The 18,612-nt window shown below is 43.2% G+C and overlaps 1 protein-coding gene across 3 annotated transcripts in view; it reads right to left on the bottom strand.

Moving 5' to 3' along the window:
- Nucleotides 1-1,812: 1,812 nt before the first annotated feature.
- The window catches only part of RNF8 (ring finger protein 8), a 37,480-nt gene continuing 20,680 nt past the window's right edge, over nucleotides 1,813-18,612 (bottom strand). For 2 of the 3 annotated variants that reach the window (XM_059076375.2, XM_067006124.1), the window contains 5 exons: nucleotides 16,088-16,150; nucleotides 11,464-11,553; nucleotides 9,314-9,421; nucleotides 8,058-8,262; nucleotides 1,813-2,297 (listed from right to left, as the gene is read on the bottom strand). In XM_059076375.2, the coding sequence (XP_058932358.1) occupies nucleotides 2,281-2,297; nucleotides 8,058-8,262; nucleotides 9,314-9,421; nucleotides 11,464-11,553; nucleotides 16,088-16,150 (483 nt within the window). In that variant the 3' untranslated portion in view covers nucleotides 1,813-2,280. The remainder of the gene's footprint in view (nucleotides 2,298-8,057; nucleotides 8,263-9,313; nucleotides 9,422-11,463; nucleotides 11,554-16,087; nucleotides 16,151-18,612) is intronic. The other variant, XM_059076376.2, reaches the window with a different exon arrangement.

Here is an 18,612-nt window from a genome sequence, read left to right as displayed (position 1 = left end):
ATTCAATATCCTATGATAAACCATAACAGAAAAGAATATTTTAAAAGAAGAATATATACGGGCTCTCCTGGTGGAGTAGTGCTTAAAAATCCACCTGCCAATGCAGGCAACACGGGTTCAAGCCCTGGCACAGGAAGATCCCACATGTCGCGGAGCAACTAAGTTCGTGCACCACAACTTCTGAGCCTGAGCTCTAGAGCCTACAAGCCATTACTGAGCCCGTGTGCCACAACTACTGAAGCCTGCGTGCCTAGAGCTCATGCTCCGCAACAAGAGAAGCCATGACAATGAGAAGCCCGCACACTGTAACTAGAGAAAGTCTGTGCACTGCAACCAAGACCCAACACAGCCAGAAATAAATAAGTAAATTTATTTTTTTTAATTTATTTTTTAAAAAGAATATATATATGTATAACTGAATCACTTTGCTGTATTGCAGAAATTAATGACACTGTAAATCAACTGTACTTCAATTTTAAAAATTAAAAAACAAAAACAAACTGTCATGGCTGAGCAGAATCTTTGGAGTTGGTCTCTGGACACGAGTCCACCATCTCCCTAGATTGCCGACTTTTCTTATTAAAGCACCTTTCCTTTCTTTTTTTAAAAAAAGAAGTATATCTGTACTCTTCTAAAAATTTATATACCCCATGCAACTTATAAACAAAACATATGTATAGGGGAAACAGGAGACTGTTACATCAAGATGTAGTAATCTTTTCCTTCTGTTCTCTATTTCTCCAGAATTTTTTGATTTGGTTATAATGGCTATTTTTAAAGTATTATTTTCTATGTTTAACTTACTTCTTCCTTGACTACACCAGTATTTCAATCAGTAATCCCATTGAGAAAGATGAAAATGAAGACTAGGGACGCCAGAATCCCAATATACACAGGATTCAACAAAGGATAAACCTACCATCCCTATGAAACATAGGGGGTATAAATAAAGAACTACAGAGAACTGTTCTCTAGGTAGGCAGTAAAAAGGGAGAGGAAAATACCTTTCTATCTGGAAGCAAATCATTGAATGACATAATGCACAACCAGTTTCCTACTAGAGCTCCTCATTAAATAACTACTCTTCAACTTCCTGTGTTTTCCTTCATTCTCATCACTGGTAACCAAGGATACCACAGATTTTCCTAAGCTCCTACTTCCCAAACATCAAACTAGTTTTCTTTGTTTAAAATGGGAAAGCAGCCAAAGAGAAATGACTTTTAATTTTTAAAAAAAGCATATCAGGGCTTCCCTGGTGGCGCAGTGGTTGAGAATCCGCCTGCTGATGCAGGGGGCATGGGTTCGTGCCCCGGTCTGGGAAGATCCCACATGCCGCGGAGCGGCTGGGCCCGTGAACCATGGCCGCTGAGCCTGTGCATCCGGAGCCTGTGCTCCACAACGGGAGAGGCCACAACAGTGAGAGGCCCGTGTACCGCAAAAAGGAAAAAAAAGAAAGCATATCAAGTTCTCATAAAATCAGTGCCCATGTTTGCTGACATTGGGTAAAATAGATTTGGAAACAACTTCAGAACCCCAGATGAAAGAAGGGAATTCACTCCATCCCAAAACCAGGTAGCAGTGACTCAACTCTGGAATGAAAAGGAGACATACCAGTTGGGGGCTTAACAGAGCCCATCTGCTATGGCCATGATCTTAGCCTAGGCTTCTTAGGCTGACAGGCACTTGAGTCTATCATTGGATACAGTCACTTTCTTAGTTGCAATTTATGAGCTGCCAGTGTTTACTTGTGAGACTGTCTGGGAGCTGGAAGGGAAGGAAGATAAATATACCAAAGCCCATCTGAGCAACTGATAGGTTTTACATTTTATTTCCAGGAAATGACATTGTTTTCACAAAGAAGAGGTATGCCATCCTCTCAGAGAGAGGCTGCCTTCACCTTCAGGGGCAGCCATAGGGATACACCCAACCAGCCCAAAACATATAACAGAGGTGCTTCTGAGGTACCAAAACAATAACAACAACAACAAATTTTAAAAGGAAAAAAAAAAAAAAGGACAACAGAAATATATAACCTGTTCAGTGTAGTGAAGCAGAGTCTCTTAAGTACTCTGAAGCAGTCGGTGCTTCAGACAATGGTGGCAGCAGGGATGGCCAACATGGAGGGTGGTGACGGAGACTTCCTAACTCAGTCTCTGTCCCACGTGGCTCTATCCCATGCTCTGTCTCAGAGCGGCCCCAGATCTGTCCACAGAGAATCCTCCAGACCATCCCAAGTTCCCACTGCCTGGCAGTCTTTCAAATGCCCTTGGAGCACGGTCTTCAGGACAGTCTCTTTGCTTTGGAGAGAAAAAAAAGAGAGAAATAAAGGAGGAGCCTGCATTTCCCTCCCCTGGCCTCTCTGCTGCCACCCTCAGTCTTTTCCCCACACAGCAGCCATGGTGAACCAAGAAAATCGATGGCAGATCACATCACTCTGCTCAAAGCCCACTCCTCACTTCGCCAGAGTAAAAGTCGAAGTCCTTCCAAAGGTCTATAAACCCCTATACAATTTGCCCCCTGCCCAACCCACTGACCTCACTTTCTATTCCACTTCCCATCGTCCACTCCACTCCAGCCACACCACCTCCTTGCTGTTCCTCCTAACCCCTCTGCCTAGGACACCCTTTCCCCAGATGGCAGCATGGCCACTGCCTACTGAGCTTCACTCAAATACCACCTTCTTCAGTGACTACCTTAACTACTCTATCAAAAACTGCCAATGCTCTCATCACTCCCGACCCCTTTCTTGCTTAATTTTTCTCCATAGCACAAATCGCATCTAACTTATTAAGATTTTCACTTCTCTTTCTATTCTTCATACCTAGAAGAGTGTCTGGCACAAAGCTGGCCTTCAATTAATATCAGTTGGAGGAAGGAAGGAATTACATACACAGCAACAGGCAGGGAGAGGTGCAAGTTTTTCCTCTGTCCAGAGACAGAGGGGGTGCGAGGGGCTATTCACTGGCCTCTAGTGTTTTCCAATAGCTGTGCTTCCTTGATCCCAGAGAAGCAGGGATCTTGGCTTACACAAAGGGCAATCTCAAGACCTTCTCTGAGATTAAGGTCTCCAATGCTTTGGTAGGCAGACTGAAAATGTTATTAAATTTATATACAAGGGAACAATAAGAGTTTTGGGGGAGACACACATCAAGGGATAAGGCAAGGAAGGACAGTAGGTGACAAAAGAAGAGAAGGGAAAGAAAAATGGTGGGGCAAAAATGGGAGGTAGTGATGGAGGAATAAGAAAAAAATCTTCTATTAGGAAGTCTAATTTTTGATCCCATGGTAATTTTGCAAAGCATGAATTTTTAAGTCAAAATTTTAAAAGAATCCAGTGTTATAAACTATTTGAGTGCATGCAGGTGGACACCCCAACCCATGCCAATCTTGCTGAGTGCCACTTTCTCTTAAACACTGTCCTATGCCAGGCAGGCATGCTGACTTCATGCACACGACCCCCTGGATTCTTGGGGCAATACTGGGTAGATTAAAAGTACTTGCTAACAAGTATCCTCTATGGATGAGGTCAACTTGGCAGACACTGTTACTGCTGCCATTCCCCACATAGTCCTTTACAAGGCTCTGTCTTTCAACAAGTGATGATGGGTAACACCAGGGAAAGCCTTCCAGGTGGGCAGGCAGATACCCTCTTCAGAGACTGTGAGTTTCTCCTGTCCTGTGTCTGGATCACGCTCCTCCTAGCCTACAGGAAGCTGGCAAGAGCCACAGGCCATGTGATCTTACCTGGGCCAATCTTCCCAGAGACCACCAACCTCTGGAGGGACCTCTGTCTCAGATTCAGGAAAGCTATGGTTCATAAACCTTTCTCCCCACCTCAGCACCCCTGAAGGCCAAGGCACACTCCCACCAGCAGCCTCAGCTCAATATTATAGTATCAAGGGAGCTGGGAAATGCAGTTTGAAAAAGCCCCTGTACTGAAAATCACTGTTCTAAAGGACCAACAAGATTTTATTTCTAGATAATTTGCTTTTTTCTTTTCTGAGCACAACCCAAAGAAGCTGCTAGGGAAAGCTTAAAGTGAGAATGTTAACACTCTTGTCAACCAACCAACACTTAATGAGAACAGAACAAATGGGAATGGGGGAGCAGTTGACAGAAGACTCTGCTCCAGCACCTCCCCAGCTCCAGAGGGAGATCCTCCATAGCAGATGTCACAAAATGTCTTCTCTTCAGGAAAATCTCACGTCAATATCCCAGCAAGCCACAATTACTCATTCCACAAGCACTTACTCAACATTCGTTATCTGCCCCAGCTCCAGGGCACCCTTTCTCCAAACACAGGATCTGGCATCCTAACACTCTCCTCCTCCTCCTCTCCTATGGATAATCTGGCCTCCCAGACTTTACAAAGGATCTATGGCTAATCAGTCATGAGGCATTACTCCTCCCGTGCGGATATGGGCCTTGAAGACAACAACCAGCCGAGGAGGCCTGCAGTGGGGCTGCTCTCGGTGGAATCAGAGGCCCGTGCTGCCACAGACGGGCAGGTCCTTCTCTCTGAACTCAGGATCAGAGCAACCGCTGCCCAGGAGAAAAATGGCCCTGTCAGTGTCAGAACTGTGACAATTACAGGCTTGCCAATTCTAGTTCCCAGATCCTACATTTGGTCCTTTAAAAATTCCCATGCACTGGGGATTAAACCAGCTTTCAATTGGCAAAGAAGGTTGGTATTTGAACTGAGAATTTTCTCTAAACTCCACACTGCAGCCCAATGAAGCTGCTGATGGCTCTGGCACATTTTCTTAAATCAGGCCTCAGAATCTTCTGTCTGTCTCTAGAGAAAACCTCAAAGCTGCACTCACTGCAATAACTGCAGAAACCGAGACTGGTGCCAGAACTGCTCTCAGCCAGTGAGTGGGACAGGGAGGCTGATTCGGTTTACTGTGTTGGCTCCTAGTGTTACTAAAAAGGTAGCAAGGCACCAGATTTAGCCTCTGAAGAGAAAAGAAGGGTCTGATATTATCTACTCTGTGGTATTAACTCTGTGTGAGGAGAGTCAGAGATGAATTTAGGACACAGGGCCCTTCCTTCCTTTTCCAGTGGCTGCATGCATCTACCATGCTCGAACTTTTGAGAAGAAACCTGGACAGTGGGCTGGGTAAAGAAAGTACATATGGGTGTGTGGAGAAAAGGGAACCCTCCTGCACTGTTGGTGAGAATGTAAACTGGTACAACCACTATGGAGAACAGTATGGAGGTTCCTCAGAAAACTAAAAATAGAGCTACCACACAACCCAACCCAGCAATTCCACTTCTGGGTATTTAACCAAAGAAAATGAAAATATTAACTCAAAAAGATAAATCCATGCCCAATGTTCATTGCAGCATTTTTGGCAATAGCTAAGATATGGAAGCAACTTAGGTGCCCATCGACAGATGAATGAATAAAGAAAATGTGGTATATATATACAAGGAACTATTTCTCAGCTACAAAAAAGAACGAGGGCTTCCCTGGTGGCGCAGTGGTTGAGAATCTGTCTGCTGATGCAGGGGACATGGGTTTGAGCCCTGGTCTGGGAAGATCCCACATGCCACAGAGCAACTGGGCCCGTGAGCCACAACTACTGAGCCTGTGCATCTGGAGCCTGTGCTCCGCAACAAGAGAGGCCGCGATAGTGAGAGGCCCGCGCACCGTGATGAAGAGTGGCCCCCACTTGCCACAACTAGAGAAAGCCCTCGCACAGAAATGAAGACCCAACACAGCCAAAAATAATTAATTAATTAATTATTTTTTTAAAAAAAGAAAAAGAATGAGACTTTCCCATTTGCAACAACATGGATGGACCTAGAGTGTATTATGCTAAGTGAAATAAATCAGACAGAGAAAGACAAACACCATACGATTTCACTTAAATCTGGAATCTAAAAAACAAAACAAATGAGCAAACATAACAAAACAGAAATAGACTCATAAATACAAAGGACAATATGGTGGTTTCCAGAAGGGAGAGGGATGGGGGAATGTGTGAAACAGGGGAAGTGAATTAACTTCCACTTACAAAATAAATTAAGTGACAGGGATGTAATGTACAGCATAGGGAATATAGTCAGTAATATTGTAATCACTTTGTATGGTGACAGATGGTAACTAGACTTATTATGGTGATCATTCTATAATGCATAAAAATACCAAGTCACTATGTAGTACATCTAAAACTAATACAACACTGTAAATCAATTATACTTCAAAGAAAAAAATAAAAATAAGAATAACCCCCCAAAAACAAAGAAAGTACATGGGTGTCCCCACCCACACAGAGACCCAGCAAACTTAAGCTCAAAGGCTGACCTTGGTCAAATCTGGGTTCCCAGGTCAGTGTTCCTCTCAGAAAGGGAAGAGAGAAGAAAACAGAAGGCATTCACAACACCTCAGTAGACACTTCCTAAGCCTTGGCTGTCCTCATGCTCCTCTGGCACTGTGTAGACATGTCTTGTTTGGGCCACCAAGGGGGGCACTGCTAGGAACAGGTCACTGCTTCTCATGCCTCTGTGCTTCTCATGCCTCTCTGCTTGGAAAGCTATGTCCCTAGGGAATCTTTAGGACTCAATTCAAATGGCACTTCTGTGAAGCTTGCTCCCATACCTCCACCTGTCGGGGCCGAATTGACTGTCCTCTCCTCTGCAATTTTCCAGCACCCTATTATGGAACTTGTCACATTACCTACTTGCTTTTCTGTCTCCTCTGTAGACTGTGAGAGCTGAGACAATACCCTGTTTATCTCTTTATCCCAGTGTATAGTGTAGTGTTCCTATAAATGCTTATGGAGTGACGGGAGGTGGAGAGGAAGAGCAATGAATTCTGCCAGATTCAAGTGGCTCCTGGAAGGTAAAATACCTATGGGAACTCAAAATTGGGCACAAAGTCCAATAGTACATAGTTGTCTGAAAAGCAGAAAACACTTTGGTTTCAAAGAACTGCCTGAGGACCGCCCCACCCTCAGAATGTCTTCCTTGGGCATAACAGGCTCAACACCTGGCCTGTGACAGGCCTGCTGCCCTTGCAATGGCTGACCAACAGAGGGCCAATTCCATACCATAGCTGCTTGCAAATCAGCATGAGATTTCTGGCCGTACTCAAAGAGGCTGAGGAGAAAGAGAATGATAGACAAAAGATCCTGTTCTTAGCAGTGTGGCTTTTAAGCCTTCAGCTTCTCTGGACTTAGAGAAGAGAACATCCAAAGACACACATGAACATGGGTTCCCGATGGCCAGGTGGTGGAAAGCACCTGGAAGGGCAGTGAGCTTTTGGTTCTTCTCCTCTGATTGGCCTTTATGTGCAACCAATTGACCTCACAGCACTTTGGCTCTGAGCTTTCCCAGAGGGTAGTACTGTACTAGATTTCTAAAGGGACTGAACATGATAATCAGATCCACTCTGCTCCTCTTTACTCTCATCTCTGCCCAATAACCAATCCTTCTGATCCATTGGCTTCTTTGTGCTTTGCTCCAGGACACATTCTTTTGCCACCAGGACATTCAAGTCTCAAGCAGAGTGGCTCTGCAACCTTCAACACAGCAGGCCCCAAGTATGATGAGATCACTTGTTTAAATTAGCAGATATTCACTATGGAAGTATGGTTCCTTGAGGAAACTCACCCACCCCTTCCCTCTTTATTTAAACTCTCTCTGGCTGGGAAACCTGTTTGTACCACATCCTATTTATAATTTATTGTATACCCAACCCAAGATTTCTGCAACACCCGGACAGCAACTAAACTGTCTTGAACAACAGCACCATCTAGTGACCAGAACAGCAAGCCGTGTGACCATGTGTTTTTCTAATCACATCCTTTTTTATCCCCAAAACCAAGACACATACACCTAAGCCTCCCCATTCCCTGCTGGACAAATAACAGTTAATTCTACCTCAACTCTCTTACATGTTCATTATCTTTAACTCCCTTTACTTTTCGCAATTTCTTCCACCTCTTCCTTAGCTCAAGAATCATTTATCTTACTCTTCCTGATCCAAAAAACTCTGCCTACGTTTGTAGTCCTTTGTTGAGGGGACTTACCTCTTGTTCATACACACTCACCTTTTCGTTCCCTGATGAGGACAATTCGTCGTTCTTTCACTTCCGAGCTCAGATTATCTACCATCTTATTAATGCAATTGTCTAGAACCAGGGAGTGGGTTTTCGACTTGATGTCCTTCCGACAAATGGGGCATTCTATCTTCCGCTTCATCCACTCACTGATACAGTAGGAGCAGAAACTATGGGCACAGTTCAAGGTGACAGCCTATAATGGGAATGTGAACATACAGATCAGAACTGTGATGCTTACCTCCCCAGGATGGTTGCGATCTCAGAACCAACTCAGATCACACTGCCAACATGGGTTAGCTACCCTGCAAACAAATGTCACTGGACGTAAGTAGAACTAGTAAGCGTGTGAATGTTTGGTATAAATACATCACTAATTCTCTCATGAAAACAAATTTATGTCCTAATGGTGAATTAGCACCTCAATTTTAATATATGAAGGGGAACACACAGTGAATACTCAGTATACAGAATGGTAGGAGGCGTCATCTTTACTCAAAAGCAGCTAAAAAAGTATATGTAAAAGAGAACTTATGCTGGGAAAAAATGTAATGGGTTCAACTGATAGTGCCTTAAGTAAGTGAGCCTGTGAGAAGAGAGAAAGCAGAAGGAAGCCTGTATGTGACTGGCTCCTATGAGTAACTCCAATGGTCAGCTTTCTGCCAGGACACTTTTCACTCCCCAAAACTTAAACCATTCTCCTCATTACTCTTGTTTATGTACATCTCCTAAGATACAACTTTTGCGAGGCTCAAAAGTCTTCCTTCCTGTTTTTAGGATAGCAGTGGAAAATAACACAGAACTCATGTATTTTTCAAATGCCAAGTTGAGACCAGAAAGCCAACTAGGAGACCTTCTCGGTAACAGTTGTCAGAGAAGTAGAAAACACAGGACATTCTGACCTGTGGGAGGGTGGGGCAGCTCTCAGGTGGTTCTTTGAAACCAAAGTGTTTTCTCCCCAACACCAAAGAGATAAAGGCTTTATTACAGCCCAAAACATTGATTCTGCCAAAGAGATACTCAAGAACAAATGAAATAAGAAAAAAGACAGTGGAGGTAAAGAAGACTACAAAAACAAATGAGAAGTGACCATCTCTAGCAGTCACTTTGAAGTCAAATAGCTACAGTAAGTTCCTGGAGGAAAAACATTCTTCAGAATGTTTCCCTACAGCAGAAGCAGTCTGTGTAGCCGAGGCTCCATTCAGGGTTGGGAGAGTGAGAAGGCGTGAGCCACTATTCATAATTACCTCAATGAAGTATTCTGAACAAATAATACACTGGAGCTCATTCTCTAGCACGTCATTCACATGGCTAAGAACTTCCTCCTTCTGTGCTTCCACCTTCTCCTTCTCTTCCTGCAAAAACACACAACCCCACCTGTCATTCGGGAGAACCAACGAGAATGCAAAACAGGACAGGAAGCAGGGTTAATAGTCTGCAATAGGATTCAGAAGGAATCTAAGTTAAAAATTCACCCTGGCACAGCAACATGAGAATAAAACTCTTTCCGCAAGGGTTACTATTTCTCAGAACTGCTTTCTAATACAGGACACTATCTTCCTTCTTTTCCCCCTCTCAACTATTTTAGTATGTATTCGCATTGCATGTTCTATCTCCTTCCCAAAAATTAACCAAATGATAAAAACTGAAGATAGCATACCCACCCCACCAACCACCCAAGACCAGAATGAGGCATTAAGTATCCTATAGCAAACTGCAGTTCAGAGGTGATACAAAATCATCCCAAACAACCAAGAACTCACTGGATAAGAAAGAAATGAGGAACAGTCCATAAATGCAGGAAGCTTGAATTAGTGTATAAGGTCCCTTATGTTCTTTGCAGCTGCGTCTCCTATAAAATAAGGATAATACCTATGTTCCCTAGAGGCAGGAAGCTGGAGAGATAGCCTCTTGAAGTACCTTCAGGCTCCACACTCTATGATGCCTGTCACTTCCCACTCCTGCAGTGCAATTTCCCTGTGCTTTCCCCAAGAGGTCAGACTGCTTGTGGACACACTTTTTAAGGAGGATCTAGGTGTGCTCTCTTGAAGCCAACATTTATTAAGTTAGCACCTCATCTCCAAAACAGAAAGGATAAGGAGCCCCTGAAGGTGAGAGGAAAAGCCATTTAGGGTATATTTGAGTGGTTCATTTATTTCTCATGTTTTACTTTCTCTTCTAATCAAAGCAAAGACTGTCAGACTGCTTAGGGCAGTGAAGAGGGACTGGACCCAGTTATAACTAGAGTCAAGTTCCCTGAAAACTTCTGAATTACTGGATTTAAAAAGACGTGGTGGGCTTCCCTGGTGGCGCAGTGGTTGAGAGTCCGCCTGCCGATGCAGGGGACACGGGTTCGTGCCCTGGTCTGGGAAGATTCCACATGCCGCGGAGCGGCTAGGCCCGTGAGCCATGGCCGCTGAGCCTGTGCGTCCGGAGCCTGTGCTCCGCAACGGGAGAGGCCACAACAGTGAGAGGACCGCGTACCGCAAAAAAAAAAAAAAAAGATGTGGTGGTTTCTTGGAGGCTGGGGAAGGAGGAACTATGTAATTTAAACAGAGGATAAGGATATCAAACAAACTAGAAAGAGAGTCTCCTCCTTTTCTGTATTCTGCTCCAGATCTGTACATGAGGAGAGGTGGGCTGAGAGATGCAGTCAGACTCAGGAATAAGTTTCAGGTCAGAGGATGCAAACTGGTGGCCTGTGGACTGGATCCAGCCTGCAGACTTATTTAGTCTGGCATTCATGGTATCAAAACACTGAACTGTTGCCAATCTTTGAAAACTGGGATACTTTACATAAACATTTGGATTTCCATCTTCCGTGGAAAACTCAGATCGGACAACACTGGGCTTGCATTTCTGGATGGCAATGACTGGCTGCATCAGAGAAGAGCTGCCTCTTGGGGTGGGGGTGAGGGTGCACCTCTGCCTCACAGCTCCCCACTATGTTCTTACACCCAGGCCAGTTTACTCACTTCTATTATCGGTCTGACCCCAGTGGGCACTTGAGTTTACAACCCCTAATTTAAGAGTTCCACTGATTTGATATGGGAAATAACTACATAAATGCATCAAGATGATCTATTTTTTATTTTGACTACACCACCCCTTAGCCTACGTGAGTGAGACACTCTGAAGGAGCATTTACCAAAGACAATGGACTAGACTCCAGGATGTGTCTTATTCCCAGCATTTTGCTTCTGGATAAAGGAAGGAAACAGATGTTGTCTTACAGGCAGAACCTTCTACAGCCCTAACTAATTTTACAGATTATTTCCCTTGAGGAAGGAAACAGCCATAACCTCTCCCTTCATTCACCATACCAACCCTTGCACTGTGGAAAATGCTGAGTTGCATGTGCTAACCAAATTCTAAACCTTCACCTTCTTTCCAGTACCTTGGTCTGCTCCAGTTCTTTGTTCTTGGCTTGAATGATTGCTTCAAAGTCCTTCTTGCTGCGATTTAGCTCTTCCATCAGAGCCCGATGCTGCAGAAACATAGCAGATACATACTCAAGATGCGTTACACTGCATTGTTCCTCTCAGCCACTATGCCTGTCTCTACGTCAGCAGCTTTGGTTCAAGAGATCAATGAACCAGCAATTTCAAAATAATGTTTTTGTTCCGTCAGGACATCCCACTTAACATGCTGTTTTTTTCAGGGAAAGGGGCAGATAGGGAGGGACGCCATCAAATCTATTAATCCCTCTGGAAATAACCCAACTTCTGTGGCCATCCAAATCAACTGAAGAATTTACACTGCCTTCCAGAGAGTCTGATTCTGTGGGTTTGGCTTGGGGCCCACGGATGTGCATTTTTTACAAAGCCACATAAGTGATCCTGGGAACAAATGCTCAAGAACTAGTAAGTAACTCTAAGGCTACCCAGCACTGGGAGCAGCTTTTAAGAAATAATCAGGGAAATATGGATTCAGGAAAACTACATAATCATTTTCTTTGAAATGAAAAAGACCTTTAACCTATTTATTCTATAAATCACATACTACATGCTCATAAGGCAATGCTGCCTGAACCCTGGCTGTGTCTTCTGGAAGCTGGCATGCCCAAGAGCTAACAGCTCATTCATTGTGACTAACTGCCTACATCAAACGTCAAGAAGTTCCATTTCTATGAAACATAATTTCTGAGCTTCCTCATACTTAAGTATAGCTTATATTTTAAATATCATTTCAAATCCTTTTTTAAAGAAGGTGATCTTTTTTTTCTAATTTTAATTCTTTTATTTGGTTTTTTTCCTTTTTTTCTGTTTTAATGAGAACTATATTTTCAAATGGTGGACTCTTTCTGCCCATAACTAAACTGAGGAAGACCTGCTGACTTAAAAGTCCATGGGTTGGGAATTCCCTGGCGGTCTAGTTGTTAGGGTTCTGTGCTTCCACTGCAGGGGGCACTGGTTCGATCCCTGGTGGGGGAACTAAGATCCCAGATCCCACAAGCCATGTGGCATGGCCAAAATAAATAAATAATAATATTGTATCTATGTTAAATCTGCTGAATTTAATAACACTGCTAGGATGACGTAAGAGAATGCCCTTGTTTTGAGGAAACAAATACTAAAGTACTTTAGGGTAAAGGGATGTAAAACATGCAATTACTTTTAAATACTGAAGTATTTTGGGGTAAAGGGACATAATACATGCAATTACTTTTAAATAATTCATAAAGAAATATACACATGGAGAAAGAGAGAAAATGGTAAAGCAACTCTTGGTAGCTGAACCAATACCAGAAACTGCCTACCTCCACATTTCATATACATAAGAAAAATAATCCCCCAAGTCAGTTAGCTAATTTACACTTTGCAGTTGAAAAGTGTGCTTTACTGATAACTCAGCTGACTCCAATTCACCTTCTACATGTCCAGAATCACACTATATAATGGACATTCTGAAAACAGAAATGGACTTAGAGTCCCAGTAACTTACAAAGGCTAGTCACTTAACCAAGTCACTTAACTACTTGCGGTTAAAGTATAGTTACTTATAAGATGCAAACATCAAAATGGCATTTGTGATGAGTGCGTTGTAAAATGCAAAGTGCTATATAAGTACGGGTAGTTTCTAAAACTGTGTTTGTGCTTTTTTACCCTTTTATAGCTGTGTTTAAAATGTTGGCTAGAAGAATTAAAACTTGTAGAAACATTTTCTTTTGCACAGGCGTCCTTTTATGCTCATTGTTTGCTTATAAGGAAATACTTCTGAATAAGAATTTAACCATTTTCTGTGCACCTACATAGAAGGTAACGAATTATCACAGTTTATAACTCAGAAGCCTTTCTAGGCTAGTACCTATTTCTGGTTTCTTTTAGGAGACACAATCATAACAAAAATATTTAATGTGCCAGGCATTGTGCAAAGTGGCTTACACACATTGTGTAATTCTCACAAAAACTCAGTGAGTTCGATGCAATTATTATTTCATCATCAGTAAAATGGGGAAAACAATAGCAGTTACCTCACAGGGCTGTTGTAAGGATTTGAAAAGACTATACATAGAGCATTTAGCACAGTGCCTGGCCAGAAGTAACTGCTACACAGTTTACCATTTGTTGGTACCTTCATTTTACAGATAAACAGACACAGAAAAAGGCAAGTGTAAGCAACAGGATTTTCAACTCAAGTCTGACTCCCCAAGTTTCTGCCGCTTTCTTTCTTCTTCCTTTTTTAAAAATTATCTCCTTGTACAGTAGGGAGAAATAGTAAATCCCCATGATAGTGGCTGAACTTAAAGCCAGGAAACACCGAATTTAATTGTCTTTGACTGTCCTCACCCCCTATCAACACCTGGCAAAGTGAGCTGCTCACTAAGTTCTTGAACTAATGAAAGACTAGGTTTCTAACCCGGGTGAGCTAGATCTTTCTGGGCTGGGTAGAGTCTCCTCATCTCTGAGCTGGTGTCCCTGGCTGCAGACCTCAAGAGGCTGTTCAGGTCCTGTTTGGGGAAACGGACTTGTCTTCCCCTCCTCAAAAAACAATTTACCAAGGGCCACTGCCCTCTGACCCACTAGGACTTGAAGAGTCCCAACCTACATTCGCCTATGATAACTCCTATACGTCTCCACCACCGCCACAGCGACATTTTTGGAGCCCAGCTCTCCCCCGCCTTCCTCTTGGCAGGTGCCAAAGGTGGTATTTCTGAAAAGATATTACTCAAGAAACACATTTTAAAATGTGTGGTCTGGGGCTTCCCTGGTGGCGCAGTGGTTGAGAGTCTGCCTGCCAATGCAGGGAACACGGGTTTGTGCCCTGGTCCAGGAAGATCACACATGCAGCAGAACAACTAAGCCTGTGTGTCACAACTACTGAGCCTGAGTGCCACAACTACTGAGCCTGTGTGCCACAACTACTGAAGCCCACGCACCTAGAGCCTGTGCTCCACAAGAGAAGCCACCGCAATGAGAAGCTCACACACTGCATTAAGAGTAGCCCCCACTTATCGAAACTAGAGAAAGCCCGTGCAGGGCAACAAAGACCCAATGCAGCCAAAAATAAACAAACTAATTTTAAAAAATAAAATGTGTGGTCTGCAGAAAACAGGCAGTTATGTCAGAAGTCCTGAGTATTCATCTTGACCACTAATTATATGCATGTGCCTTAATTTTCTCATTTATAAGATGGGAAAACAGGTGCCCTCCTACACTGGGGTTAATAAGAAAAAAAAATAACATATATGAGAGTACTCAGAAAAGTTTTAAAGCTCTATGTAAGTGTAAGTTATTATAATCATAGGCCTGGAAAATGAAAAAGAACAGCTTCAGAAGGACCACCAGGTGGACCAAACAATATCCATGTTTCATTTGAGAGGAGTAGGTCCCCCAGGCATGCTGTTACAGAACCATGACCTAAAAGTATCCTATTTTAGGTTAATGAATGGAGACTGGCCAAGTGCATTATGCTAAATGATAGTGTGTTTTCCAGTCTGTCTCAGTAGAGGGTGAGGTGTTGTGGGTGCAGGGTGCTTAATGATTCCTCAGGGATTTCCAACAGCAGAACCTTACTCTTTTCCAGTCAATTTCAAAACATTATCTGAATATTAATTTCATAATCCTCTAAATGGGAAATATGCCTAACCCCCTACCCTAGAAAATACACAAGCTTAGAAAATAAAATTCCAAAAAGACTGAATTTTTCACCTAATGCTTTCCGAGGCTGTTTGTGTACCCAAGGCTGTTTGTGCACCCAAGGTAGGCACTTTCCCAAGCATGAAGTAATATGTGACTTTTAGCACTGTAAAAAGGTTGGGAGGCAGGTAAGCGATAAAAGAACCGAATGATAAATTCTCCTGAACAAATTCTAATGCAATTACTCATTTTTCTCAAGGAGATACAAACACTCACCTCCTGTCTTATAACAAACTACTAATCATTACACATAAAGAGAAGACAACACAGGTTTTAAAGATGCAAAAGGACTCATAAAAAAATAAACAGAGGAGAGAGACAGTTAAGTTATACTAAATAAATTACAGGCAATCTTTTAGGATAATTTTATTCCTGTGAGCCTTGCCCCCTTCAGTAAATTGATACGTTTTGCTGACGGTTAAACTGCACATTCTCAACCTAACCTAAAATGCTTAATTGGAACATTCTCAGATGGTTTCAGGATGGCTTCAGCTCAGGAATGGTGAGGTAACGGAGGCCCTTGCAGGCCCTGGTGGCCAAGTCACAGCTCGCAATTTCCCTCTGCTGCTCTCACCTTTCTGGAAGCGCAGCCACTCTCCTAGAGAGCCTCCTAATCGCTACAGGCTCATTTCATCTTCACCAAAGCAACTCGTGCTCAAATGAAGATGTAAGCTTTCATGCTGAGGTCTGCATGTCTGTGGGGCTCCAAGTCTCCGACCTGATGGGGTGAGCAGCTGCCACCTGCTCTGTCTACAGACTGGAGATGCCACAGAGGTGTGCGCTAAGCAGCAGAGGCAGCTGTGGCCACAAGAAGCCTCGTTGCCCCGTTGCCCCGCCACTCCGCTGCCCACTATAAGCTCAGGACAATGGTAAGAGATTTACCTCCTGCAGAGCCTGGGCCAGCTGTTGCTTCAGGTCCTCTTCTCCTTGCTCTTTCTCCAAACCCTACAAAGCCAAAAACAAAATGTAAGGTTACCCTGCAGGAAGCGGGGAAAAGGGACAAAATCCAGTAACAAGCAGAGCAGACTTGCTAGCGTGAGCATCTGGAAACAATAGGGGGCAGGGAGTGGGTGGAAAATCTCCCATTTTACTTCAAGCTGTTGGCAGTAAGGGACTTAAGCAGAATTAAACTGCTCAAATACTGCACACCTCAGGGCTGTCACCTTCAAGGCACCACTCAGGGTATTCTGGAGAAATTCTGGATTAATACTGCAGGTCCCCTTCACTGGCTAATGCTGTGACTCCCAAAAGGATGTAAACTGAGAGTTTCTGAGCCACCAAGTATCTGAACTGAAACACAATCCCCTGAGCTGGCACTCACAAGCTCCACCATGTTTCTTTCCTCAATTCTGGCCACTCGGTCTCTCACTCTGAGTCTTTACCACTTCTAGACCATAAACTGCTCCTCCTCCTGCCTTGCCTGAGCTTATGCTGTATCTCCTCCATCCACACCCTCGAATGTGGATGGCTTCTACATCATCACTCCCCTACATCCAGCACCTTCCAGAAGAACCTCTGGGTCCTTCCCTCCTTAACAATTACCTACCCGGGACTTCCCACGTAAGACTCCACACTCCCAAGGCAGGGGGTCCAGGCTCGATCTCTGGTTGGGGAACTAGATCCCACATGCATGCCACAACTAAGAAGTCCGCATGCTGCAACTAAGATGTCTGCATGCCACAGCTAAGAAGCCCGCATGCCGCAACTAAGAAGTCTGCATGCCACAACTAAGAGTCTGCATGCTGCAACTAAGAAGTCTGTATGCCACAACTAAGAAGCCCACACGCTGCAACTAAAAGATCCCATGTGCTGCAACAAAGACCTGGCGCAGCCAAAATAAATAAATAAATAAATAAAATATTAAAAAAGAATTACCTACCCATTTAATATGTCAACTGGAAATTGTTCTCTAATTTAAATATATTGACTTGAAACTGTTCTGATTATTTTGTGTGTATAATACATCTTGTCTCCTCAACCAGATATATTCCTTATTGGCAAAAACCATTTATTAAGCATCTTTATAACCACCCAAACTCAAGTGTAGTACCAGGTAATGTAGGTGCTCAAAAAAAAATCTGTGTGGCTAATATGTATAAAGTAGATAACTTAAAAAAAAAAAAAAAAAAAAAAGAATGATGTGGAGAATTCCATAACAGACAGGGTCCTCCTCTCATTATAGTAGATGAAAATGCCACATCCTTGCTTTCATGATGTCCTCTGAACCCAAAGTGCTACCCTGGAACAACCAGACACCCTCAGAAACTGGTTACTTGAGGTTACAGGGAGTGCAAGATTTCACCCCATGGGGTGGTGGTGGAAGTATCACATAATAACATTTAATTTCCAGAGGAGCAGCAGAGTGATTCCAGGCTTGTGTTGAGACCGCAGCATTAGCACTGCTGGCCCTGCAGGTGAGATGTCTGTGCCCAGTGACAACAGCATAGCATCTTCCTTGGACTAGGTCTGTCTCATTCCTGACTGTGTAGTTTCCAGCCTTGTTTTCCCAGTCCCCCAGCAACTAATGCTGTTTAAATAAATTCCTTATATTGCAAAAATAAAAATCTGTGTGGGAATTCCCTGGCAGTACAGTTGTTAGGACTCCATGCTCTCAATGCTGAGGGCCCAGGTTCAATATCTGGTTGGGGAACTAAAATCCCACAAGCCACGCAGCGCAGCAAAAAAAAAAAAAAAAAAAATTGTGTGAAGTGGCAAAGATTAAATGAGTTTCTGAGCAAGCGGTAGGGGTAGGATAAATTCTTAGGGCTTGGTGGGAGGGAGGAATGCAACTAATAAACAAAGGACTAGATATATGTCACTAGGAGCGATTTATATATGGCCCTCTAATTCCTGGAGAAATTCTCTAAACCAGTCCTTTTTGCCTTTCTTTACCATTTTGATAAGGAAAAAGATTTCACAGCTATATCTTGAAGCATGCCTGAAAGCAGCCACAAATATTAACAGTAACTCTTGCTCCTGAGCACATAAGCCTTTAAAGAGAGCTCTGCTCTGGTGAAGGTGTCATACAGTAAATATGTAGAGATAAACCTCCATCTATTAATTTCAAGAACTAGTCCAGGCTGGAAAAGGACAGCAAAAACGTACACATAAGCAAGCAGTGTATACCCTTAGAAAGACCTATTTAATCCATGGCCTTTGCTAAAACCAGCAGTTTACAGGGATATCTGAGATTAGAATGAAATCAACAAATCGTTCAGAAATAAGCCAACACAACTGGTTGTTTCTTACCCTGAGTAAAGTACATGAAAGAGAAAAGCTTATTCACTTCAATCCTGATTGGCCCCTCTTAGTTCTAAGTCAACAATGGGGAATTCTTGACATTCAGTATTACCTGAGCAAGTAGGTAAGAGTAAAACATGTGGCTCTTGCCAGATGGGAACTGACAT

This window comes from Kogia breviceps, chromosome 10, assembly GCF_026419965.1.
Source record: "Kogia breviceps isolate mKogBre1 chromosome 10, mKogBre1 haplotype 1, whole genome shotgun sequence".
NCBI lineage: Eukaryota > Metazoa > Chordata > Mammalia > Artiodactyla > Physeteridae > Kogia > Kogia breviceps.
This window is presented reverse-complemented; position numbering and strand designations above follow the sequence as displayed.